A 26,471-nucleotide genomic window follows, 5' to 3' on the forward strand; every position below is an offset into this window, starting at 1 on the left:
TATTTGTTGCATCATCCTTAGATATGGCAAGGATCTTCCTCAGATATTGTACGACTAAATTACAAGATGACTCAAGCACCGTTTCAAAAACTTAATAGGTTTGAAGGTCCACCTGAATGCGAAAACACAAAAAATGTCAGAATCTTTATCGTGGTTGTCGACTGGAGGAATCCGATGAGCTGTGAAGCTCTGTTTCACAGTTGTCCAGTGTGATGGTTATGAGTGACAACTCTAGTTACAGCTCAAAGCCTATGTACTTTCTTCATAACCGCTGTGCGCAACACAAAAAAATGTTAAATGTTCACAAAAGTATCTTGGCATCTGGCTGAATTATCATGTCAACTTAAAATCTCATATTAAAAAAATGAATACAAATTAAGAAACTCGGGGCTTCGTATCGAAACAAATCCGGTTTACCATCTTCTACACAGAAACATTTGATAGCCACTGACTCCTCAATGCCTCTCCAAGACTGCTGGCGTACAAGTCGACCTCTAAAGCTACTTCGTATTTTCTCAATCCCCTCTTTCATTCCACCGTATGCTTTATCTTACAAACTACTCCACTCAACACTGTGATCTTTATTCCAAGACCGGCATTCACCCTCGGTGGGAAGATTCATTGGGCCAAGTTCATCTTCAGTGCTTACTCAACGCAAGCCCCTCACCTATCCAGCGGAGTTTATTCAATGCCCCACAGCACAAACGCGCACTGTACCGAGCAACAATAACTCACCCGATTCCCACTCACTCTGTTAATGCCCCAAGGACCTGGAATTCCATCGCTTCACACGCGTCCTTGGTTACTCTCACACCTGAATCACAAATTGATGCCGAGCCATCAATTCTTTACAGCTTCAGCTGCAGTTGCTCTTGACATAGGTCCTTGTTTGTTTACACACTAGTCAACCTATAGCTGCTTAATGTTTAATGCGTCTGCTGCGTAGTTTTGTAGTTTATGCGATGATCTATCTGGAGGGAATTTGCCCAAACTGATTGTGCTGCAGCGAATTTAAAGTTAAGCTTTGATTTAACGTTCATATCGTTTCGCAATATTTTGATTCCTCATGTGAGTTGTGATTTTTCTTTCGTTCTGATTTCTTTACTGTATTGTACTTAGTTTGATCGCCGATTTTAGTCAGGAATTTAATTGAAGCAGCAAGTGAGAACATGTGAAAAGACTATCCAAATTTCTCAGTCAGATCTGCGAGAGTGCAATTGAATACGCAAAACACCGAATGTTGACAACTGTAGAGATAACGACATGCCGACACACACGTGCTTTGTGTTGCCATTGAATCTTCAGCAATGAAGTCTGACCAAGCACTATGCTGGAGAATATCAAATATACACTTCTTCAGCCATGTAGCCTCAGATTCTTTACGCCATGCATTGGCAAATGCGGTTGGCATTGCGTGCCCCCCCCCCTTCCTTTAAATCATTGTGTGGACACGTGCGGTTTAAGCCACCACCGTTAAACACAAGAGGACGGAGATGCTCACACTCACCGAATATGGACATACATTCTTACAGAACATAAAAGGCAGTATGTGTACCTAAAGTGCATTTTTTAGACATCGTAAGCGTGAAGCGAAAGTTTGGCAGCTGATGGCAAATGTGCTTGCACACGACAGCATCGGTAAAGACCATTCAATGTGATTACATATATAACAAAAGACAAACACGTTCACTTGTGCTCAATACATTTTATTGGATGTTCAAAAATAAACAAAGCGATGCTTCCCCCCCTCCCCATACAATGCATCTGGAAACGTAAAACAATTTTAAATTTAGCTCAACCGGCGGACCTGCCCTACAGGCCTTGTTTCCAGAAGGGCCTTTAACCAGTTTCTTGATCATCACACGACCCGTCCTCGCACAGGATTTAATCTTAGTTCATTATTGTTCTTCTAATCGTTTAACAATTACAGGAGCGCCGTTGTGATGTCACCGCAGTGACGAGAACTTTGAAAGTGGGATAGAGCCCAACCGCAGTGACAGAATCAGAGCACGGCTGCTTGCGTTGTGGCCGAAACGTCGTGAGAATTATTTTATTATGTTTTATTATTTTATTATTTCCCTTCTACGTGACTTTACCGAAAGAACCAAGAAGATAAGCAGAGCAGTCCGAGCAATCATAAACGTCACTTTTCACACATTTACGAGGAATTTGGTTCCAAATGGCATTTTTTTTAAGAATATAATTGTGGATACACAAGAGCCTGTCTGTTCACGCACACGAGGGCTGCTCGAGTGATTTAATATCAACCATTGCGGAGTTTAATTCGGGAGCAATGACTTTATCTCGTAAGGGGGGGGCAGCACATGGAAACGGTCAGCAGACTCCGATTATTATTTTTCCAAAACAAGCCTCGATGCAAATAAGGTAGATAACTTAGTGGTTCTGAAACTGTTCATCCAGTTCAACCATGAGGTTACGAAAATCATCGAGGGCATCGTCACAGTACCGCAGTGATTCTTGCAAAGTTTCCGTCGCCCCGGGCCGAATAGGAAACTCCGTAAACATTGCGTTCATCAGTAGTGGAGTTTTTTCGTAAACCTGTCTAAATAGATAGAAGGGGGGCAAATGTATCGCCGATTCACAAAATAAAGCAATGTTTCAAATGCACTCGAAGTTAAAGTGGTTTGAAAGGCGATTTCACATATTACGTATAGCCTTATCAGACTTGGAGCAAGTGTTGTTTGCGTGCACCTATGAAGGCTGGAACGGCACACGGAGGGGGTGGGTGGCCAGCACCACGCCCGGCCGCCTTTGTCTCCCCAGTGGCGATGTTTACACAACGCACCAGGTACTCATTTGAGGCTGAGTCGACCTAGGGAAGGAGGCCAAAGACCGGTTCAGATATTCGTCACCGATGTTGGCCGTGAGCAGGAATCAAACTCGGGACGCCGGGTTCATCATAGCGCAGCGCGCTAACCGCTACACCACCGCTCCCCACAAAGAGACGCACCTGCCCAGCCTACCCCAAAAACACCCAATCGGGGCACCGGAGCAATCTCTGAACTCGCAAATATAAAAGGCGGTAACAACTACGACGCTCTAGGCACAAGTTAGGTGGTGTTTGTGTGTGTGCAGAATTAGATGGAAGGGTTGAGATCAAATCGCGACAAATAGCTGATCATGCGCTCCCAAGTCTGGCACTGCAAGCAGCATTTGAACCTTTTGGCGGCACCCCCTCGCATCATGTCCGTGATGCAGTCATGTTTAGTCTGTTGATGGTCGGCGATGCGGCAATCGACTCATCTCGACGAGCTGTACACGATGCACCACTACGCTGCGTGCGAGCGTTCAGGGTTTCGGCGCAATCGTCCTCGCTGCGTTTCGACATCGCGGAGTGGCACCACCGATTTCGGATTAATTGGTACCCCAGTCGCGGAGTTAGGGAACACCCCTGGAAAAAATTGCGTCCCAGAAACTAAATATTACTGGGAGAAACCTGGTTACACCAGCCCACGGGGGATTATTTTGTCCGTCCGTCCGTCGTGCAGGGAGGGGCTGGGTGGGGAGGGTGGGGCTGAGTGGGGAGGGTGGGGCTGGGTGGGGAGGGCGGGGAGGGGCTGGGTGGGGAGGGTGGGGAGGGGGTGGGGCTGGGTGGGGAGGGGCTGGTCACCCCGTGGTGCCCTTATAAACCTCAACGTTTAACCTACTCACGCCGGCTTGTGCCCGCCCTCACAGTCGGGCATATTTGCTGAATACACCACGCCGCGGTTGACCCTGGCCATTGACCGAGCAACCCAACGTTCCTACCAGCTCCCTCCGCAGGAATGTGTTTAATTGCCTCGCCTGTTTTGTATTATTTGGTACCCCGGGGTACCGCCATGAGAATCATTTGGCCCAACCGTTGATTTTAATCTGGATGTTGAGACTCAAAGGCTACCTCTCTCAACCAAAAATAGTCAACTCTCAATTAGCCAGAGGGGCAGATATTTTTGAGTTTTTGACTAACCGTGTGCATTTTGACACACGTAAACATACTATAATCGTGAAGCGAAGGTTTTGGCAGCTGATGGGCAAATTTGCTTGCACAACTTCGGCATACATAGCAAATATAAGCAGTAAAAACAAGAGGGTAGATTATACATCGTCATCGCTATTCTACGCAGGTAAACACATTTTTGCATCACATCATTTACAATTTTTTTGCATTTTCCACGTGTTTTTTGTTGCTGCCCCTATTTACCAGATCATTGAGTCGACTAATATCGATTACATTCGGAACATTATTGGAAGCCACAGCATCATATCTGAGGGTGAAGGAGCAGTGTTTTGCAATGTTAGGCTTGACTGGCAATGTTATAGACTTCTGCGCTGGTGGTTACAAACCTACCAAACAGATTGCCTCCGTGTCAGCAGAATACGGAGGAGGGTATTCTCCAGATACGCAGCGATGGCCAAAGGCTGCAGTGGCTCTTCCCAAGACAACGATGCCTCATTGTTCAGCACCCTCCCCCCCCCACCAGACACAACCAGGCCCTATCCCAAACCCCTCCTTCCCAACCCTCTTGTTTTTGCAGTCATCAAAAGTACACCACTACTTACAATAACCCAATTCTTCATTTCAATTGTCATGCCACGTAATTTTTTTATAATTGCTGTATAGAAACTGTATCGATGTCAAATTGCGGGGTTCTGCGGTGGTAGCGGTGTGTACAACCACAGACCACACAAGCACTCGCCACTTTCGTGTTACCACCAGTTACGCGAGTACTGTGTACCGCTTCTGGCAAGCGTCTCTCATCACTTGGCCCAGAATCATCGTCACGCACTGTTGTGGAGAATGTTAATAACGTGGTAGAGATCACTCCTCCACATCTTTCCATGTGAATATTTTCCGCACAATCCGTCACCCACACGGCCCTTCTGCGGTTGCATCTCGTCAGAAGCTGCGGTTTAATCCGAGGAGGGAGACAATTCATGTTGAAACCGGAGCAGTTTGCTCGTATTGAACTAATGCCGCCGATAAGATGCATTCCCAAAAAGATGTGCAGCTGATGGGGGTTGTGTAAAAATACTGACATGTCTATGTGGAGACACATGGGGAGGTGTCTAGTTACTCAGAAGGGCCTTTAGCCAATTATACATCTTAATAATCCTTACATGACAGCGTTAATGGCAGACGTGGTGATATTGTAGTGCTTGTGTACAATCAAAGCCGTTTAAAACACTCAACAGCTGTTAGTCACTACCACCACTATCCAGATCTAGAACGCTTCTGCTGTAACAAACACTTTGACAGAGGCAATGGCTGGACAGGCTGCTGAATGCGTGGTGATGGTGGCATGTGTTGAACAGACACTCCCCGCCCCCCACTCCCCGCAGAGGTATAAATCCCGGATGTGTGTTGGCTTGCATTATACTTCCCGAATAGTTCCAGTCTTGCACTTCCACCCCACAACCTTCGCAAGGCATTGCCATCATAAACGCAAGGGTTGTAAACTTGGGCTACGCATCAACTGTATCTCGAATGTCCATGGAGGCGGCACAGCAATGGGACGAAAGGCCAAAGTTAGCACGCGGCAAGCTCGAGTTCTGCGCAATTCACACTTATCTCATGCTCACTTCATGTTCTATTGCAAACGAGAAATCCGCAGACTGGGAAAAGATTAATGACAGCTTTTTATTTACGTATTAAATAATATAAAGCGTTGCTAAAGTAGACGTTAAAAGACGACATGTAGAATGTCAAAGGTTCAGTCGAGTGCTATATACTACACCACCTTGTCAAATTGCCACAGAAGTGTTTTTCTAACTCCTCTGCCAGATGAGTGAGGCTTACCAAACCAGCTGGTTAGTCATGACATCACACCGCCTACACAAGTCATAACCATCACTTTTGTTCTCACGACTGCTATTTCATTTAGCAACAGTAAAAAAAAACAAATAAATAAAAACGAATATGGCATCTCCAATAGGAATCGGAAAATCACATGGGGAACTAGTAAACACTTGTACTATAATGAAAACGAGAATTTTTATTTGATGACATAAACAAAACATTTCCATTATCCTGGTCTGCCATGTGGCTATGTCGATGTTGGTCATGTGATTATTAAATTCAGGTCACCAAAAAGTTCCATTAACATACACAGTTGGGTCAAATATTTTGTACTAAATATTGACTTTCCAAAAATTGTAACAGTGGAAACCATGTCATGGGACCTCCTTTGCCAGTGTCAAAATATAAGAATAGGTTTTCCCCTTTTTTTCTAGCAACAAAACAGGTGTTAAGATGTTAAAAAACCAAACTGAAACCTTTTGCACGGAATCATGTCTACATTAACCACAATACTTGTGATAATACAAACTAAAAGCATGCTCTGACAGGAAATGCCTTGTCTTTGAAATCGATTGGTTCACGGTGTTACTCCTCTGGTCTAACACCGTTTGAGACTAGGCTCTAAAGAAAGCCGTCTCTGGTGTGGACCAATCAGTTTCAAAGACAATGCATATAAAATGAAATAAATTTTCTACCTACGTGACTTTACCGAAAGAACCAAAGAGTTATGGATCCCTGCAGTCACGAAAACTTCAAATCTAGAACAATGCATATACTGTCAGAGCATGTTTTTTGTTTGTATTTTCACCACAAGTATGTGGTTAATGCAGACACGATTCCTTGCAAAAGGTTCAGTTTGGTGCTTTAACATCTGAACAACTGTTTTGTTGCCATAAAAACGGGGAAAACCTATTCTTTTAGTGGAAACAATGCTTTAAACTACATATATACAGTTCTAAATTCTACAAATGCACCTTATCAGTGAATACATAATGAAAATCAGATGATTAAAAAAAATCACGTCCAACTTGAAAACTGCCTAACCAAATAAATCAATTCACTACAGCCACAGAGCAATATTTGGGTCAACCAACAATCACATTTTCTCTTTTTTGCAAAAAAAGTTTAACTCGTTTTAAGTGTGGAAGAGATTATTTGCCAATTTCACTTCCAGTTATGGAGGGAGTGTAGTTTTACAGTTTCATTGCTTCAATGGCTCAATGATTAATCTTTGTTCCATGGCCATTGGACGTAAAACTGAAGATTTTCCACCATCTGAAGGTCACCAAAGAATGCAGGTCAGCTACGCGTCTGTGCTCGGTATGACATTGCACGCAAAACACGCGCACGCACGTGCTTATAAATGCATTTAATGCAACCGCCTCTGGCAAATTTTAAAAGATGACCATTAACGCTGCAGGGTCTTGTGTATGTTACCGCTTTAGGTAGTGTTGGAAACGTGTGCACATCATTACCGGGGCCTGTGTAGCAGATGATGAAGCAGGATTTGCCACTGCACCATCACTTGAAAGCATTCAATTACCCCCCCCCCCCCTCTTCAACTGCAGCCGACTACACACACCACTGCTACACATGTAGGAATGGAAAATTACTTCAAGAACATATTTAAAAAATGCCGAGTAGGCATGTGGTTCATGGAATAATCCAAAATGGTTTTAAGCAACAAAAAATATATAAACAAGCTGTACGTGTACACCAGTCTTACGAAACTGCCTGCGTTTCCAGATTGTGCCAAAAGGGGGGAAAATTCCGGTGGATTTCAAACCACTCCTTCAGGACAGCGATGCGGATCTGTGCAAGTCAGAGATCGCAACCGGGTACCCGTTTGCAACCCTGGTGCGGCCGGGTACGGGTAGGCCGTGAGTCACTGGTGAGTCACCGTTTGTCACTCATTTCCCAACGTCTTGTCTCTTCTCACATTTCAAGTTCCTAGAATCAACCCACCCGCGCCTGCAACATGGCTTCATCCCAGAGGTCGTAATCAGGTACCCGTACCCTACCCGTACCCGGCCGGGTACGGGTAGGGTACGGGTACGGCCGGGTACGGGTACCCGTTTGCGACCCTGGTGCGGCCGGGTACGGGTAAGGAATCAAAACCCATATGCGACTTCTTGTGCAAGTGTCGCTGAAAGACGCGCGGTGTGGCGGAGCACCACGTGTTGTGCCGCACGTGGTCCTTGTTTCCAACATGAAGGAGAAACACGCCAATTGCCACAATTCGGCGCTCCGTGGGTCTGACACAAAGTGACGCAGTGTGGTGTAACAAGGCGAAGAGCAGAGCATCCAGTTTTTTTTTTACCACCGCAGAGAATGTTTTTTTTAGTTTTGTTTCAGCATCACGTTATAGCCGTTACACTTCTCAGACTATAAAAAAACGGCACAAAGTAAACCGCACAATTCAAATAATTGTATAGCAAAAAATATCCGACTCAAAGCAACTAGGACTTAAAAAATGTTTTATAAAATAGGCAACAAAACAGTGGTGTTATAACAATACTAACTAAAAATACGAAAACATTTATGAAGGGGGCAAAAAAAAGCAGGTAACAAAACTTTAATCCAGTATTTGGTTTCAAAGCTGCATGGGATTGTCGTGTACTATTACTGTTTAAGTAAATTATATATTGCAAAACATAACATACCCCACGTTACAATGGGGAATACATGCAAACGAGCATCTTTCTCAGGGCAGGCAAAACGTGCCGTGAGCCAATTCTAGCAACGAATCAGTGTTGCACCAAGAAAATGTTTGTTGGAGGTGGTGAATGATGCAAAAACCTCCATGTAAAATCAGCATGTAGCCTTCATGAACAAACGTTGCAAAGCAATGAAGCGGCACAGTAAGAGGATTTAGGCAAAGCCCAAACCCTGACCAATGCACAAGCAGAATGGCCGGTCCAGTGTTGTGGCTGAGAAGTGTAAGGTTCGATAGCCCATATGTAGATTAAACTACTTGGCTGATCATTTTCTACAATTCCACCATGAGCATAATGAAGGTGGACTTTACCACTTTCCAATCGCCTGCTAAAATAATTCCCTTGTCCACCACCCCTCCCAGTGTGTCCGCAAGGCTGCTGGGCAAACAAAAACACCTCCCAACATGAGCAGTAAAACCACTCGGTCTATAAATCCTGTGGCATCGAAACAGCATCAATATGGACCATCCATCAGACGGCGCAATTATACAAGACTCCCTTAATCACAGACCAATACAAGATCAACCAACACTGACACTTGAACTCCCTCTTATGCAATCACGTACGTTCACTTCGTGCAAAGGCCGCACTGCCGTGATCATTCCATGCGTGCCAATCTTTTCCCTCGCACGTAGAACATTCGCAGGACCAACGACTGGACATCCCACACACATCCCACACAAGCCATTTCATTCCAGTGGTGTAATTGAAATTCACAAAATTGAATGCTGACCGTTAACGTTCTATCGGAACAAGAAAACAGTGTGGACGCAGAGAAATGTAGCAACTTGTCACACAGTGGTCAACGGGTAATATTATTGACAATATAGCCACAGATTTTCAGCTAATTCCAGTAAATGTTCCATTTGCTAACCTTGTGTCAACTGACACATCATCAAATCCGTACACGTAACTTTTGACATGTAAATATCTAAAACAATTATATCTACATAACAAGGAACAAGAATTCCACAGAATAAAGATATTACATCACAATGAAAGTCTTCATCTCAATCTGAAGCCTGAGTGTCGTTTCAATGCGTCTCCCCCACCCCCCACCCCCAATCCCACCCCACTATTATTATTATTGTCCATTAAACTCGCGCAGATTTATTTTCAAGTCCTCATTGCGAACAAGTCACCAGTCTGCAACATCGGCACTTGTGGTGGATTCACAGCTGAACTCGGTGTGTGTGTGTGTAAACGGTTGAAGCCGTGAGAACGGTGAAACAACGCCATTTATATGGAACCGGTGCCCCTCACTGTCTGTTCAGTTGACATGCGACCAGGACCATCATCACTTTTAAAGACGCAGCACAAAACAGAACAAAGCGCTTCCAACAGGAAGACGATGCTTCGGCCGGTCATGTGACTAGAACCGTGACATCGCAGCACACGTGAGTCTGACAAGCCGGAACCATACAGGCCTCAGTGGATATCTGTGAAATGAGGGCCGTTTAATGTTTGGGCTACGTGATCCTTGAACCGATTTCTCCCTGCATGGATGAGCTTACTTAAAAGGCCCATCGGCATTGTGTGGACCTGAAAGGTGGTACTCGAATTGCCCAATGGGGCTGTATCCACGATTGCAATTCCACTTGGGTTTTCAGGTGTGTCACTCGGCTGCACGACAACAACAACAAAAACAATTACAGCCACATGCCCCCCCCCCCCCTCTGCAAGGTGACAGACATTTGACAAAAATATACACAGCAACTTCAGGGCTTTTGTGTGCGATGACAGGATAACAGTTTGAACCTCGGCATCACTTGCATCCCGCTTGAGTCTGCATAAAGGCTTGCATCCGTTAAATCAACGACGCGATTTCCTTTGGCTCGTATGCGTGCATACACGTTTTGTTTGTTGCTGCTGAAATACTGAAAAAGTTTTGCCTTGACAAGACACCAAAGCGCATAAAAAATGTTGTGCAACTAAGTCAAATACAAGATAGAAGTTTTCGTAAACACTCTGCTACGTTGCTGAAAATGAAGCTCACTAATAATCAGCATATTAAGCTTTACGTGTATGCAATACATTTCATATACGCCAATGTAAAAATATTGTTTGGAGATGTACATAGAAAATACAGTATTACATGCTAACACCCATCAAAAAGTAAGTGTAAAAAAACGTAAAACCGTACGAAACAAAGTGACCACAACTCTCCTTTAAACAGCCGACCACTCCAACGTGACACGTAGTGGATTTTGCATTTCGCAACAGTAATGAGGGCAGCATGGTATTCATAGTGTTTGTAAATGTTGTGGTAGGAAAACTACGGCATTCTATTCAATGGAGCGCAGCATTCGGAAAACCACATTAGTTTACAAAGCAAATCAAAGTAATACATCCAAATGAGGATTCAACAGAGTAAGGCAGCCTCAAAAACTGGAAAAGAATCTTCCCACTACTGACATTTCAATGGAACTTTGCAACGTAAAGGGTAACATCAGGAAGCCACGGAAATGTGCACAGCACATGAAGTGGCATCATCATGAACAGAAACTTGCAATAGGTTACATTATCTTTGACAAGGCCAGCAGTTTTTGTGGCGGAAGTTGGCCAATTCAGATAAATGAAATGCACGCGCACTGCCAAACCAAGTTGAATCCTATTACAGGAAGCGACTTGGGCTCGAAAATGTAACAAAGCCAAAGCAATGAAAAAACATTGAATTGTGTATTAAGCACAACCCAAAAGGCTGCTGCGCTGTGCCTTTCAGCGACGTGGGTAGGCAAGCTTGGCGGACTCAATCAGGCTGGCCGAGGACAGCGATCCCGGCATGACACCTTGCCGGAATTCGGCAGCACCGGCACTGGCCGGGCCAGAGTACGCGTAAGGGTCGGCGTAGGAAACCGTATCGGCGTAAGCGCCGCTATCCGACGCGTTTCGCCGTCCACGAGATGGCAGTGTGGCCGACACTCGCGCCCACTCCTCATCGTACGAAAACGCCGGGTGCCTGTGGCCCAGCTCGGCGTAGCGCGGCTGTACGGGGGGCGATGACGTCGCCGCGAGCGCACGGAGAGAGTCCTCGTCCGGAGGCACGTCCACGCGTGCCGGCAACCGCCAGCTCCTGGGGAAATCGGCGAGCGGCGACATCAGGAGCGACTCCCGGTCGGGGGGCACGTCCATTCGCCCGGGGCCGCGTGCCAAACCGTCAGTGGGTGACAGGACAAGCGGCTTGCCACTCGGGGGCACTTCACGCCGGGCCACGAGCTGCTGCTCGCGGCTTCTCCTCTCCAGCACAGCGAGGGCATGCGCACCAAGCGAGGGGCTCCGCGTCGAGGGCTGGGGCTGCTGATGCTTGTATTGCTGGCGCTGGTGGTGGTTGTTTAGAAGAAGCGAGGAGAGGCTTAGGGACGAGGCTACCTCACGCGGCAGAGACCTGGCCTCCAGTCGCATGTCCTGCCTGGATGGAGTCTGCGGAATGCTGCGCGGGAGGGTGCTGCTGCTGGTGTTGTTATAACCGTGGTGCGGCAACTCTAAACGTGCGGAGCTTGGAGGGACGTCTTGCCGCGAACGCACAACCGCCGTCGACCACTCCGAACCATCGGTGAATCCCCCCCCGCGGCCCGACATTGCTTGCCCCGGCACTTTCTGCTGGGCCTGGCCACCGACGTGCACGACGTCCCTGCCGGGGTAGGCAAACTCCCCGCGCCAGGCCCTGGGCGAGACTCCGCCGAGGCTGCACGGCGACGTGGGGGAAGCCTGCGGGGGGGAGTCATCGTACTCGTAGATGCGCCCATGCGCCTGCGTGGGTGACGGAGGCACCTGGCGAGAGCCGCGCCCCAGTGTGCGCGTGGCGTAGTAGTGGTCGAGGACACGGGCGCGCATCTCGGCGGCGTCGACGGGGCGCACCTGCGACACGCGCCCGACACTGTACGTCGGCGAGGGCTGCGTGCTTGCCTCCCCCCCCGGGCCCGCCCGCTGGCTCGGCGGCTGCTGCCGGTAGTCGGCGTAGTTGTCTGCGTGGTTCGCGCTCATTCTCCCTGGCAGAGACTCGCTGTGCGGGACAAACGGGACGGCCGAGCGCGGTGCCTGTCCCTCCCTACCCGGGGGGGCGGCACGCACGTTGCCATAGCCGGCCAACGATGGAGGAACACGACCGCCCCCGCCGCCGCCGCCCGGCGAAGCCCGAGGCGCGTAATCGTAAGCGTGAGACGCGCCGCCTTCCTGCGTGTACGTCACGCCGTACGCTCCCACGTCATCGGCGGTGGGCGACAGCACTGGGGTGGAGAGGGAGCGCTTGGCAGGGGAGCGGTCGACGTTGACGTCCGGCATCCACGTGTCGTGGCTCAGCGGCCCGGCGGGAAGCGTGTCTTCGGGCAAGGCATGGCGACCCCCATGTGGCGCTCTGCGATCCTCGTTACTGTCTGCGCAGAGTCAGATGAATGTACGTGCGCTCGTTAAAAACCCAGATGCATCAGTTGGGTACGAGGACGTAGTACAGCCGGTACCCATTATAAACCAGTACCTTTTTATTTATATATTTTCAATATATGTATGTATATTAAGATCGATGAACACACAGAGAATTGAATTGTTTCACAATTTTAATAAACACTTTGGGCCAGATTCACATCTTGACAAAATGGAAACAAAATTTGCTTTGTTGAGCCATTGCGATGGAGAGACATTTTACGCCATAAAACCTACAGAGGGGAAAATTTGCAAAAATGTGAACCAGGCCCACTACTGTTTCAGGATTTGGCATTCATGGACGCATTGAGAATAAGCAAACGAATGATCCTCCAGATCATTGCTGGATCCTCGTAAAACATTTGAGATTCATATTTTCTTGAGGATTAGATGCACAACAGCAATCGATTGTGAATGAGAACATGAACAATCCCATCGGTTAGTAGTTCTCCATCCTGAGAAAATATTCTGGATCCAAATTTAATTATTTCGATCACCGTCACTAGCGTACTGTAACCACCATTACTGATGCCATAAACGGCTCTCATTGTTATCACCCCCATCATTAGAATCATCACCTCAATCACCGCCACCACCACCACAAGCAATGCACATGCATCGTAAAGCACAATCTGTTAGAGGCTCAATGTACAGACTTTACCACACCTGACGAATTTGCAGCGCCGGTAGCTAGCCAGCAGCTCCAGTGGTTGAAAACTATGGGTTTACCATGCTCCTCTGCGCTTGCCCTTCAGTGTGAAGTGTTTTCAATAACAAAACATCGCAATTGGTTTACTAACAAGGCACGAGAGCACGTAAATGACAAAAAAACCTCGCATGCAAAGGGTGGGCTTACAAGTAACAGTGCACTAGCTCTAATAACAAAAAGTTTATCAAGAAAGAGGCATGCAATGATGTAACAGTTAAGAAGAGTTTGACGCACACACACGACAGTTTACTAACATTCGATTAGAACAGAGATACGTGCAAACTGCATGCACGTCTATACCGCCTGAATCGAATGTGCCGTTCACACCTCCCCAACGACAAGGGCACGTTGGGTTTATTAAGAGTCGACGCGACCGGCGGATTCCACCTACCTGGGACTCTATCGCGAGGCGCCTCCCACTGCGCCGGCAGGACGTGCAAGCGCTGCCCAGCGGAAGCGCCGTCGTCTGCCGGCACCATCCGGTGAGCCATGCCCGGCCCCGCGGGTCTGCTCGCCGCGCCACCGGCAAGGTCACGCGAGCCACCGGGGCCCTGCGGTTTGACCTGCGCCAAGGGACGGGGGCAAAGGTCGTCAACGGGCGGCAGCGACCCATTGGGTTTAAAGAGATGATGCAACGGCGTGCAGTGATAAGATACCGCAGTTAACCATTAGGTGCAAAGATTTGCAGACAGGATTTGTGGATTGAGTATTGGCAATGAGGTGGCCTGGCAGCATGTGGAAGTGGAGTTACGGATCTAGTTGAGGGTTTTAAGTTATCTCTTTATGGGTTTTTTCTCTGACAACTCCACTTTCCCAACCACACACAAAAATACTCGATTTGAATTAACATAATGTATCAAGCACCACCCATGTAAAATGAAACACCAAGGAAGGGCGTTTTTTTAGAATAATTATAACGGCATAAATGTATAAGATGAATACATGAAAACAGGTTTTACAGAAATAATAGACCCACAAGCAGTGCATTTAGAAATAACTTTTTTTCTTTTAAAATGTATTTTAACGAATGGTGCCTCCTTAAAACCCTTTATTACTCTCTGGGGAGATTTATTAGAGCAAACTCCGCTTTGCAAATGATTGGAGTTTGATCATCGCCACCAATAAAAACACAGAGCAACAAAAGCCCGTGCCATTAAGGCAATGGGTGAAATTTTATACACGAACATTTCCACCGCAAGACTGTTCGGCAATCAATCACTGCCACATTTCCAATCACTAGACAGGAAAAACTTAGGACGATAAAAATGTTTGTGTCTGTTTGAGTAATATAAAATTGGGGTAACACCAGAACACAATGAAAATATTATTTGGTATTCAAATTCAAATTAAATGCAATGGTTTGTCAGTGGTGTACAAGCAAATATGAAAAACTCTCCACCTTCGTTATTTAAACTAGATAACTCCAAGGCAGTATAACTAATAGATATGATTTACTGCCCGTCGGTGGTTCAATTAATCATCAAGATCCAGAGGCACGAATTGTACACAGGATCGATCACATGGCCCTGAACTAACGTTAACATATTCTTAGGTTTTTTCGGTAAGTCACGTAGGTTTTTTTCGGTAAAGTCACGTAGGTAAAACATAAAAATTAATAAAAGTAAAATAAAATAATTTTATTTTATTAGTAAAATAACATTAAAATTAATAAAAGTAAAATAAAATAATTTTATTTTATTTTACTTTTATTAATTTTAATGTTTTACCTACGTGACTTTACCGAAAAAAACCTACGAATATGAATCCTTGCAGTCACGAAAGCTTCAAATCTAGAACTAACGTTAACACTTTGTATCTGGGAGCCCCAAGTTGGTTATTCCCCCAAAGAAAATACCTGCGCAAATAGACTCAATGGCGGCCATGCCAACTGCCCGCCACTCGGCCACCCGGCTGCGGCGTCACGATAAACAAGCCGAGACCGCCCCCCCCACCAAACACACACCGGGCTGGCGACGTGGCGAGGTGTGGGCTGCCCGTCGGCTGGTGGCCTGCTGTGGAAGTGCAGCGAGAGTTTGCGGAGATTCTCGGCGGCGTAGGAATCGTCCTGCTGCTCCCGCAGGCGGCCACCGCTGCCGTCGACCGCGGAGTGCCCGGGCGGCGGCTGCTGCTGCTGCAGCTGCACGTGCGCCAAGCAAAGTCACCCGCAGGTTAGTGCCAACCAGCGCCCACCCCCACCGCCCACCCCCGAAGCAACATTATTGAAATAGGCCACCGCGCCCCACCCACCCGCCCGATGCCTCCAGCTTTCCCTGACGCAGGCGCCCGGGTGATATATTTACCCCAACTCAGAACCGACAACTGATAAGCGGTCCATTTGTGAAAGTAGGAGATTGGTCGATGTGGAAAACTGCACAGCAAGTGCTTTAAAAGGACTGCACTTGAAAACGCGCTCGCTCACAATTCAAGCATGTGAAGTAAGATATATGACATTCTTTTTAATATCACTCCATCAATATTTGTTTGATTCCCATGAACCTAAATATGAATAACTTTTTCAGAGGTATCCAAGTGGCTCAGAGGTTAGAGAACTGAAGCAACAATGCTGAGATACTAGGTTTGAATGCATGCAGTCGTAGCTCGTAATTACACTGGCTTTTCAGGTGTTGGTGACCTTTACCCGGTTACCAATATATGTACACAAAAAACCCATGATATTGAATTTTGCTTTGAACTTTGTAACAAAAAAAACTCTTAGAAATACAAATTTCAGTTTTACTGTCACGTGACAATCTAATGAATGGGAAAGTGCACATTCTACTGTGCTAAGGGTAAAAAGTTATTTCATGTCCTGAAATACAGCTCTTCTGCTGACCATCCTCCGACACGCGGAACGCACTGCTATGTGAGATTTGTGAATGGTTATCATGAAGCTGAAAACAGGATTGGAAATTCACAACACAAGTCAAAACAAAAACCCTTTCTAAACTTTCTCGAAGCTTAAAGTTCACGCATACGCAGTCAATCGCGATTCAAATGTTAAATATAAATTACATGCAGTTTACAGCCTGTACAAGGAAATGCAATAAGTAACACGTGCTAAATACACACACACACGTGAATATCGGTTGGTAAACATGAATGAGGTTTCTAATGACGAATCTCTAATCCACAGAATTCAGCAAGATATTCCAAGTCGAAATGCCGATGATGTCACCAATCCCAGCTCATCCTCGCCTCCCATGAGATTTTGCCCAACCACTGACAATGCAAGCCCGTTTACTCGCACAGGCAAACGAATAAGCCAGTTGAGTACTTAAGATAACGGGAACATTGGCGCTCTCAACACAACCAACAAAGCGATCCGTCCCGTCCCGTCGTCGTGGGGAGACACTCACCACCCCCCGCGGAGGCAGCACCGTGCGAGGCTCCGTAGCGGGTGGCGGTCTCCTTCTCTCCGGCTCGGCTGTCGGGGCATGCGGTTGCCCGCGAGTCGATGACGGGCTGCGGTCCGAGAAGCCCGGGGGGTGCAGCTGCCGAGCCGTGGCCATCGCCGACATGCCCACTATGGCGACAAGAGCGGTCGGGGGGGGGGGGCTCCGTTTTTATCACGAAGGTGGATGTGGTTTGTAACCGCCGTTGAACGAAACCACCGCGGTGATGAAGAGCGTTAAATTCACGGTAACCACAGGATTTTGAGGTCAAGGCAACTCCAGCCGTGGTAAATATGATGTCGAGGAATCGTGAATGCATGCATGCGTGCACATTAGTCCACCGGTCCACCCTTCCAACCTGGATGCTCAATGAAATAGGCCTCGGAACAAAAAGTTAATAAATGTATGTTAACAATGCCTAATAGGTGAACACTTTTTTTTCTACTACGTAATTTGGTTTAATATTTTGAAATCATGAACGAGTCATAAGGCAAAACGGCTTTCGCTTTTATACTAATGCCAACGCAAGTGTTCAAGCCCAAACACTCTTACGTATGTACATAACTACATTACTGTCATAAAGGCAGAATGGTATTTAGTAGTAATTTTCTAATTTTATTCATGACGAAGGTGATACCCCATTAGTCAATTGGTATCCTTTATTTCACCAGGAGTTACAATAACCCCATTGAGATGCATGAAACAAAATAGCCTCTTTTGCAAGAGAGACATTGAGACCATCATTCTCTTTTTCATTGTAAACTTGGGATTACCAAACTGGAACTGGAGGAGTGAAAAATCTAAACTTATAAACAGAGACGACACAGAACATTCTAAGTACCTGTTTGGTTGCCACCCTCTTCTGGCACATCCCTATTGGCCGTCCTCTGCACAGCAGGTGGCCAATTAAAGCCTCCTTCTCTGGGACTTGCACCATATGCCTCACTTTGTGGGGACGTTGCTGCCCTCCCCGTGTCCATGCCGGAATCGTACTCCTCCCAAACAAAGTGTTCCGGCACGGTCCACTGTCGCGCCGATACCCGCTCAGCCCGCCGCTCGCCCGTGGCTCCGAGCTCCCCGGGGCTATGCTCGTCCTCCGGCTCGTTTCTCTCCGGTTCTCTCGGTTGCGCGACAGGTCTGCTGGGGGCATTCACGGCACCGCTGCTGCTGCTGCTACTGCTCCCGTTATTGCCGCCGCTACTGCTGGGCCCGTCTCTGCCGGGTTGTGCCGTCGCTGCGCTCGGCGTGCTCTGCGAGTCGGGCACCTCGGCGGTGCGGGCCCGCACCGAGTCCAGCTCCATCTCACGCTGCTTCCTCATCTCCTGCTCCTTCTCGTTGCCGAGCTTCCCAAACAGCGCCTCCCACTTGCTCGTTTTCTTGGACTTCTGGGGCGGAGCGCTCTCCGGGGGCTGCTCCATTCCACCCTCCTCCTTCTGCAGCAACGACGGCGGTGTTTTCTCCGCAGACGGTTTGGGGGCAAGCGGCGGATGGAGATGCTCCTGAGGCGGGGGTTTCTGCATCCGATTGTGCGAGCTTTCCACCGTCGATGCAGCGGCCTTCTCCGAATCGGACTTTCTTGGCAAGTCAGCAGCAATGTTCGACAGAAATGACATGACGCTGTTGGTCTTGGTAGGCTTGGGTGGAGGCTTTGGAGGGATTCTATCAGGCAATGCTTTTGCCGGTAGGTTTTGGTTATCGTGTATTGAACCCGAAGGCTGTTCCCCTTGTGCCTGGAGGCCAGGTTTACTCCACGACGTTTCGGCTGCTGGTGCACAGTGTGACTCGATGGAAAAGGTTTGCCTTCCTTGCTCCAAGAAGCTCATGGGGTTTGGAGAGGGCTGCTTGGGGGAAGGCTCACGAGCATTTTCAGCAACTTCCTTGGGCTGCCAATTCCGATCGTCAAGACGAGGCGACTCGAGAGATTGCCAATCATCGCCGGCTGAGTAATGGGCCCTTGGAGATAAACGCTCGGCTCCTGGTGGAAGATTCTGGGCTTCGGCGAAGACGCTTTGTTCATCGCTCACCCGAGGCTCCTCACTCTGCACGGGGCACATACGAGTTGACTTATTCCATCAAGCGTTACAACGCACATGACACAGCATCACTTGGGCAATGACATGACAACGCATACAACCAAAGCAAATCTCATCTTGTTCAAACTAATTAAGGATCCCGACTCACACGTAATAGAAACAGCATCGCGAAACAGGACAAAGCGACTCAATGCCCAAAGTGGATAACAAATTTTCCACTTGCGTGTACGGAACGCGACAAAGAACACGGTACACGTACGGGCGCGCTTTGATCCACACGCTGCGGCTGCTGCCGGGGTTGCTCGGGAGGAGGGACGGGCGACAGCCGCTCGGGTTTTGGAGGCGGAGGCGGCGCCGGCTGCTGCTGCTGTGTGGGCGTAGGTAGCGGGGTGGCCGTGGTGACGGTGATGGCAGGGGGTGCCCAGGGTTCTTGTTTTCTTGACGACGACGGCGCTGTAGATGGCGCTGGCATTGGTGGTGGCACTGGCTCCCTTGGCGACGAGAGGGCGGCGTGCAGGTGGCGCGCGCGCTCCGCACACTCACGCTGCCTCAGCTGCGCCAGCGCCCGCGTTCTCTCCTCGCCCTTGGCTGTCACCTGCTTCAGCTTGGCTGCGCGGATTCACGTGTTGTGCGAACATGAGCACACACACACAAAAATGAGAAGGCTGTGAAAATGCCGCCTCCCCACAAATGCACACACCGGCTGAAGGGCTTTCATAACAAGGGAGTTAAAACAAATACATTTTCTAAAGTATATCCCAATCGGGCTTTCTCGGTGTCATGTTATGAAACGAGAAATCCATTCGGAGCACTCGCAGAGCAGTGCGACCCTCCGAGGAGAGCCCACAGAAGTGGATCCCGCAGAGCTCCCTCGTGAGTTTCCCTTCAACGTGACCTCTGTTTCACACGCAGGGCAGAACGTCCCCACTTGCTCTGCCACAGAAAGTCATGTTCATCGAATGACAGTAAAACTGACACGTGGAATCTAAGATGGTTTAGTTACATTATTAGACATCACAATGTCCTGCAGCAAATGGTAATTGACTAGATATGTAAGAGTTAAACTGTTTGGCTGAACTGATAACATTGGAAAGGGGGGTGTGGGAGGGGATATGCAATCAAACAATTACGAGTCAATCGCTGAATCACCGACTCAGACTATGACTAACATAGAAAACCGCTAAAGAAGTGAAGGCTGCCTGCCGCCTGCCGTCTCACCGATCGCCTCGTTGCAGTGGCAGAGCGCGGCGGCGTGGTCTCCCTCGCGCTCCAGGAGCTCCGACTGCTCCTGCAGGGCCTTCGACTCCGCCAGCAGCGCAGTGGTCGTTCGGTCTCGCGCGTCTGTGGGTGACCCGGCAGCGAGGAGCAGGGGGTGGGGATGCGTCAGATCAGAAGATAAGAATCTTTATTTAGACTGCAAGAAGAATCCGATGAGCTGTGAAGCTCTTTTGCACAGATGTCCAGTATGGGGCAGGTCAGCGAGTTGCCACAACAAATAATACAAAACGATAGCAGTGCAAAATAGAGAAAATGGTAAGCAAGGCACTAAATATAAATAAATAATGCATGCATTCTTTAAATGAGTCCGATTGATCAAGAATGGGCAAGGCAGCAAATACAGCAGCAAAACAGTCCCAGACCCACACCAAGATAATGCCGCACAGTAGTCCCTCAATAAAGCTGCACATTAACATTGAACTATCGATACGTAGGCAATGGTCTAAACATTGTCCCAGTGGTTACGAAGCACTGGATCGCACCGACCGCTCGTCTCCTCCAAAGAACACATTTTCTTTGTCGAGTCCAACACGCTTGTACATTGTGGGATTCGAACGCAAGCGGCTCGAATCGAATTCCTCCGCGAGTTAGGCAGCGAGAGGCAGCCTTTCGATCCACCCGGCTCTCTCTGCTCGTGAAGTCGACGTACACAGCAAGTGTGCGGTGCCGAAATTTGGTGTTAGTTATTTTATCGCGAAAAGTAGAACCAACCCGGTTCGCTGCCCCTCTCCAAGCGAGACAAGCAACTGTGACTAAATGTTCAGCTGCGAGTATTTTACAGCTGTGCATATCGTCATGGTCTACACGCATACCAGGGCGATCTGCCAAAAATGTCGGGAGGAAAGCGAGGCAGTGTTGGATATCGAGCAGCCCTCTGTAATAGCCCACTTGATGACAGAACGAGTGGTAGGATAAATACTTATATTTTAAATGCCGAGAGAACTGGGAAACATAGCAATTAAAAGGAGGATAAATATACAAGAAGGTTCCATATGAGAAAATAAAGCTTACAAGATGACAGCAAACTAAAGCTAGACTTATTTTTTGAAGCCCCATCTGTTAACTAATTATACAACAATGCAAAATATACGAGCATGTACAACATTTTTTTATTTTGTTCCTAAAACTGGTCAGAATTAGCAGGCACAACACAATATTTTCATACATTTGTATTCGAACTTGACATATCGATGCAAATCTTTCACTTAAAATCGATTCTCATCCCAACTATACATACAGCAAATCGTGCATGTACACACACATTACCCACTGTTTATGGCAAGTGTATGCTTACGCCACGCTAACGGAGCGAACAAAATTGTACGAGACAAAACAAACGAGAAACAACATGAATTCAACAATACGAGTTGAAACAGAATCTATTATTAAACAGAATCGCCACCCTAACAATCATGACAATTAAAATTGTTTTTGAATTGAATTGCTCATGCATACTTATGCTAGAGAGTATACGGCTGAATAAGCCCGCGCCAAGACATCTACCAGTGCCCTCACTACTCAACTCAAAAGTCTGTTGCAATTCTTCTTTCGCATGACGAGGTGAAATTTGTAACATTACGTACGTGTGCGCATCGAGGTTACGAAGCCATTCAATAGCCTCTGTGGAGGTTTGGTAAATATCAGTGATATAGCCGGCGCATCGGCGACACGTGCAGTGTTAGATCACGTGGCTGATGGTCTGACTCGCGACTCCACACTTTGCTTCATTGTTGCAATATTCAAATCTTTAAATTATAAAAACCCCATTATGACAAGGTTTTCAAAAGGCAGACTTCGATGCAGTGAGCATTGGTGACTACTGTGCAGACGAGTCCTAATTGGGATCAAACTAATCCAAAGTTGTCTCTCACTGCATCACTGCTTAGTTGTTCACAAGATGTTCAAAAGTATTTTGATGGTGACCTAAGGCAATGGGACGATAATGGACTTCAGGAAATGCTGTTTTTTGCATACACACAGAGGCTGTCTTTATAAATATGAAACTAAAAAAATGTGTACTGCATAATTTGCACACTGCAACAAATTACCCGCATGCTGACAAGACAGCTGTTGGCGGAGGAGAATATAATATGTTACGTCTATCTTGGGTTGACCCACGAGGTAAGAGAGCACACGTATTAAGCGTGCCCTAACAGCGGCAGTGAAAGCAGGAGTTTCTCTGGCTCCGTGCGGCTGTCGTCTGTGCATCTGCCGCCCAACAACTTGAGATGGCGTGCTGCGGTTTCTCGGTGTTACATGGTGCACATGTGTGACGGCTTTGTCAGCGTAGGCATGAGTAAAGGGAAAGTGTTTGTATTTTTAAGTCTGTGTCCTTTCCGTCACTCCCTCTTGCCGGCGGTAAGATGGGGGTGGAATCATTTGGCGAGTTGACTATCGCTGTGGAATGCACTCCCATTACTCCCACTATGTTTAAATTAATATGAAATTGTAAACCATGCATTGTGCCTCCCCATAATAGAGGTCAGTTCTTGGTGAAGCTAGTATTTTGTATAGTGATAGGCGTGTATAATTACGTGCCTGTTGTGCATTTAAATAGTGTATTACATGTTTTACGTCTAATGCATGTATGTTTACACAGTAATTCCTAACTACGAGTTGCAATAGAAATTTTTATAAGTTGATTATTACATGATTAGTTTCCCAACAATTTCAATTAGCTTCATGTATGTTTACTATATTACGTGTGCTTAGCGCTGTACTTCCGGTACAAAGAAATAATACTCAAATGTTTTTCCACTGCTTGTTCACTCAATATGAGCCAGCCATAAGCCTTCCAATATATATCTGAATCAACTCAAGCCTCCAGTAAATCACGTGACTTCTGCGTGGCCAACCCCACTCTGGGCCCCTCCCGTCTCCCCAACCCTTCTGAAAACAGTCATCTGCTCCGTGCAGCTCACTGTGCTTGCTTCTTCCTTCTCGCTCTACTCCCCTTCTGGTGGTGTGCTATGGGTAAAAGGTTTCATCATTCAATCTTGAATGCCCGTAGCACGCACATGCGTGTAGTCACTTGAGAAACAAATTAATTAACTCAAATAACATTGATCTAATTTTTCCAGCAAAATGTTTTGCAAAGCGCTCACTTAATTGGCATTTGCTATTTATTTATAACTTAACTGTGTCTGTTATTTCATTAATATTTTTTATCAGGAAAATCAATTATTAATACAAACATAAAATGAGCAATGATAAGCGTATCATAGTGATAGGGGTGAGAGCGTCTAATGGTAGCACATGAGCCGCTTGTTTAATACTGTGAGAGTATTAATCATATCAATTGCACGCCGTCTGTTTCACAATGGAAAAATAAAGATCCCGTTACGTAATTCGCAAAATTAGGGCATTGTGTTCCTGCATCATGAATAAACATCACACATAAAATCCACAAACCACTACTGGAATAAACATAGCAATCATCACTGCCTCCTACTAAATCTTGGCAGAATCCTCTTGAAAAAGAATCGTGAGACTCAGTGTGGCTTTCCTGGGTCAACAAAGGTGGAAATAATAATAAAACACTTCTTGGTTCTTTCGGTAAAGTCACGTAGAATGGAAATAATAAAAATAAAACATAAAATTATATAATATATTTTATGATTTTTTATTATTTTATTTTATTATGTTTTATTTTTATTATTTCCATTCTACGTGACTTTACCGAAAGAACCAAGAAGATGAATCCCTGCAGTCACCAAAGCTTTAAATCGAAATAAAACACTTAGCAAACCGGGTTACACCATTACCGCAGACCATATTACAACATTGCACAGTATACCGCCGTATCACAGCAACCCTGGTGCCGATGTCGCCACACCGGGCAAGCACGCACGCACGCACCCCTGGGCATGAGGTTGTCCAGGTCGAGGATCTTGGACGGGTTGGGGTTGAACTTCTCCCCGGAGCCCATCGCTCCGCGCGCGCGCTTCTGCTCGTGCTCACGCGCCCGCAACGTGGCCTGGTGCTCCAACTCGTCCAGCTCGCTGCGCACCGATTCCTGCTCCCAGCTATCCGACTCGAGTCCTGCGCGCACACAAGCACACCGTGGGGTCTTATTTAGTTTCACGAGTTTTGCTTTTTGTTTTAATAATCATGTTCCAACCGTGCTTGTGGTGGTCATGTTCGAAAGAACTTTCCCTTCGGAAACAATTGCAGTGAGCAGTGTATAACAACAATAATAACACGGCGTTAAGGAATATGGCCTGTAAGATAACATCAGATAACTATTGCTGAAGTGGTATCAATAAAAAAAAATTGCACTCAGAGCAGAATATGTAAATTTTGCTAGAGGTATTTCCATAAATATCTACATAAAAACAGATCTGCATCATGAAAGCTGGAATAGCTTTGTTATTACCCAAATTATGCTCACAATCTATGATGGAATTTTTCATATCCACAGATGGCGATCAGAATTTCACCTCAGGATCTTATCAGTGCCAGCTAAGTGCTCCAATATTGTGTTAACCCTGCAGCCACCAAAACATAATGTAACCTAACTTTTTGTTTTACCATTAAAAAAAAATTGTCTCTCAATTGCGGAAATGATGTGTTATCACACAAAGCATTTTCACTCTAGATTCAAAGACGCAAAAATCATGCAACAAATAAAAAGTGACTTTTTTCACTTGGTAGACTGCATTCTCTCTCGAGCTATTCAGACAAGCGAGAGATTCACTTGATGCCCTTCTAAAGCAGTCACCTCAGCCGGGTCTTGGCTAAATTATTTACAAAAGATTATTGACAATTCTTTTCTCACAAGCCAATCAAACCACAAAGTTTCATCATTGGTTATGAGAAGTGTTATCTTTAACCAGACTTGTGTCGTTTCTAGGACTATGCAAGTCATTCTGAACTCAGGCTCCAGGACCATAACAGTTTGTACGAGTTGCGTTTTTTTGTGGACACGTCATTATAAGCCCCAAGGAGTCACCCCCTTGCCCACCTACTTAGGAATGGACGGACTTCAGTGTTTAGAATGGGCACATCGGCTAAATTCAACTTGGTGTGGTCTGTCACTGTGCATGTTTATTTCTTTCATGCAAGCGTGTATACATCGTCATGAATTAGCTCCGAGCAGATTGACAGGCGTTTATTGAATGAAATTACCTAAAACGGTCAATAACATGCTTATGCTGAAAGGCTAAACACTTCTTAACATTCTTACAGTATGCTCTTAATTTGCACACATCTTTGTAGACCAGGGTGGAAGAGGAAACGGTAATATTCTTTAAATATTATTTTAACAGTTAGTTTAACTTAAAAAGAACAAAAAGTTTTTTCATATAAATAACCACTTCCTTTTCTTTGTTTAACTCTAGTTTTATGAAATAAATACTCTATCACGCACAAATTGCGACTAAAATGTGCTCTAAAAACTGTTGTTACTGGACAGGTGAGAGAGGGAGGCTTCGTGTTGGTATCCACAAGTTAGATTTGCCGAATAAAAAAAACCTCCCCGTAATTTTACTTGCCATTTGAGAGACACACTCCTTGGCCAGGCTCAGGATGAACCCACGGCCTTACTGCAGACCAGTTAATGCAAGCCAGCAAGCACAGCAGGACTTCCCCCTTGCCTGTCTGATCCATTTATTTCCAACTGGCTTCACAATAATAATTTGTATTAAACTGCCGCGCAGATTGTGTGATGTTTTCCAGTTAGCTTCTTTGTTGGCGAGATGTTCACTTCCTCGCCTGGTATGGAGGAGCTCGTGGGTTCGATCCAAACCCTGACGCGTGTTTATGTCGAGTTTGTATGTTCTCCCTGCGGTCGCGTGGATTTTTCTCCGGGTCCACCGGTTTTTCCATCAACATTTAGAAACATACTTTTACAGTATTTGGATGCACTAAATTTGCACGTGATAAGCCACTTTTTGAGCCATCATTTGTGGGCAGGTCGCTTCTGAAAAATAGCTATATAGCACAGTCGGCCTTACCTAGTCAAATAAAAAAGTTAAATAGTTTGTCACCGATGACCCAAATACAATTACCAAAGCAATTCAGCCCAATATATGTACTCATGAAGTCGTGTTGATAAAATAACCAATTTAATGAAAGTCGGATCTTACTTACATTCACATTTATCAAGTAATCAGAGGCCATTATTCT

At 46.4% G+C, this 26,471-nt stretch overlaps 1 protein-coding gene across 5 annotated transcripts in view; it reads right to left on the reverse strand.

The window, feature by feature from the left end:
- Positions 1–2,066: 2,066 nt before the first annotated feature.
- LOC144937936 (ubiquitin carboxyl-terminal hydrolase 54-like) overlaps positions 2,067–26,471 on the reverse strand; it is a 56,093-nt gene continuing 31,688 nt past the window's right edge. For 3 of the 5 annotated variants that reach the window (XM_078865558.1, XM_078865560.1, XM_078865559.1), the window contains exons 13-20: positions 24,204–24,386; positions 20,286–20,408; positions 19,327–19,676; positions 17,876–19,073; positions 16,999–17,165; positions 15,606–15,779; positions 14,034–14,205; positions 2,067–12,887 (exon numbers count right to left, since the gene is read on the reverse strand). In XM_078865558.1, the coding sequence (XP_078721684.1) occupies positions 11,233–12,887; positions 14,034–14,205; positions 15,606–15,779; positions 16,999–17,165; positions 17,876–19,073; positions 19,327–19,676; positions 20,286–20,408; positions 24,204–24,386 (4,022 nt within the window). In that variant the 3' untranslated portion in view covers positions 2,067–11,232. The other 2 variants (XM_078865562.1, XM_078865561.1) reach the window with 2 other exon arrangements.

The sequence above is a fragment of the Lampetra fluviatilis genome, chromosome 20, assembly GCF_964198595.1.
Source record: "Lampetra fluviatilis chromosome 20, kcLamFluv1.1, whole genome shotgun sequence".
Classification (NCBI taxonomy): Eukaryota; Metazoa; Chordata; class Hyperoartia; order Petromyzontiformes; family Petromyzontidae; genus Lampetra; species Lampetra fluviatilis.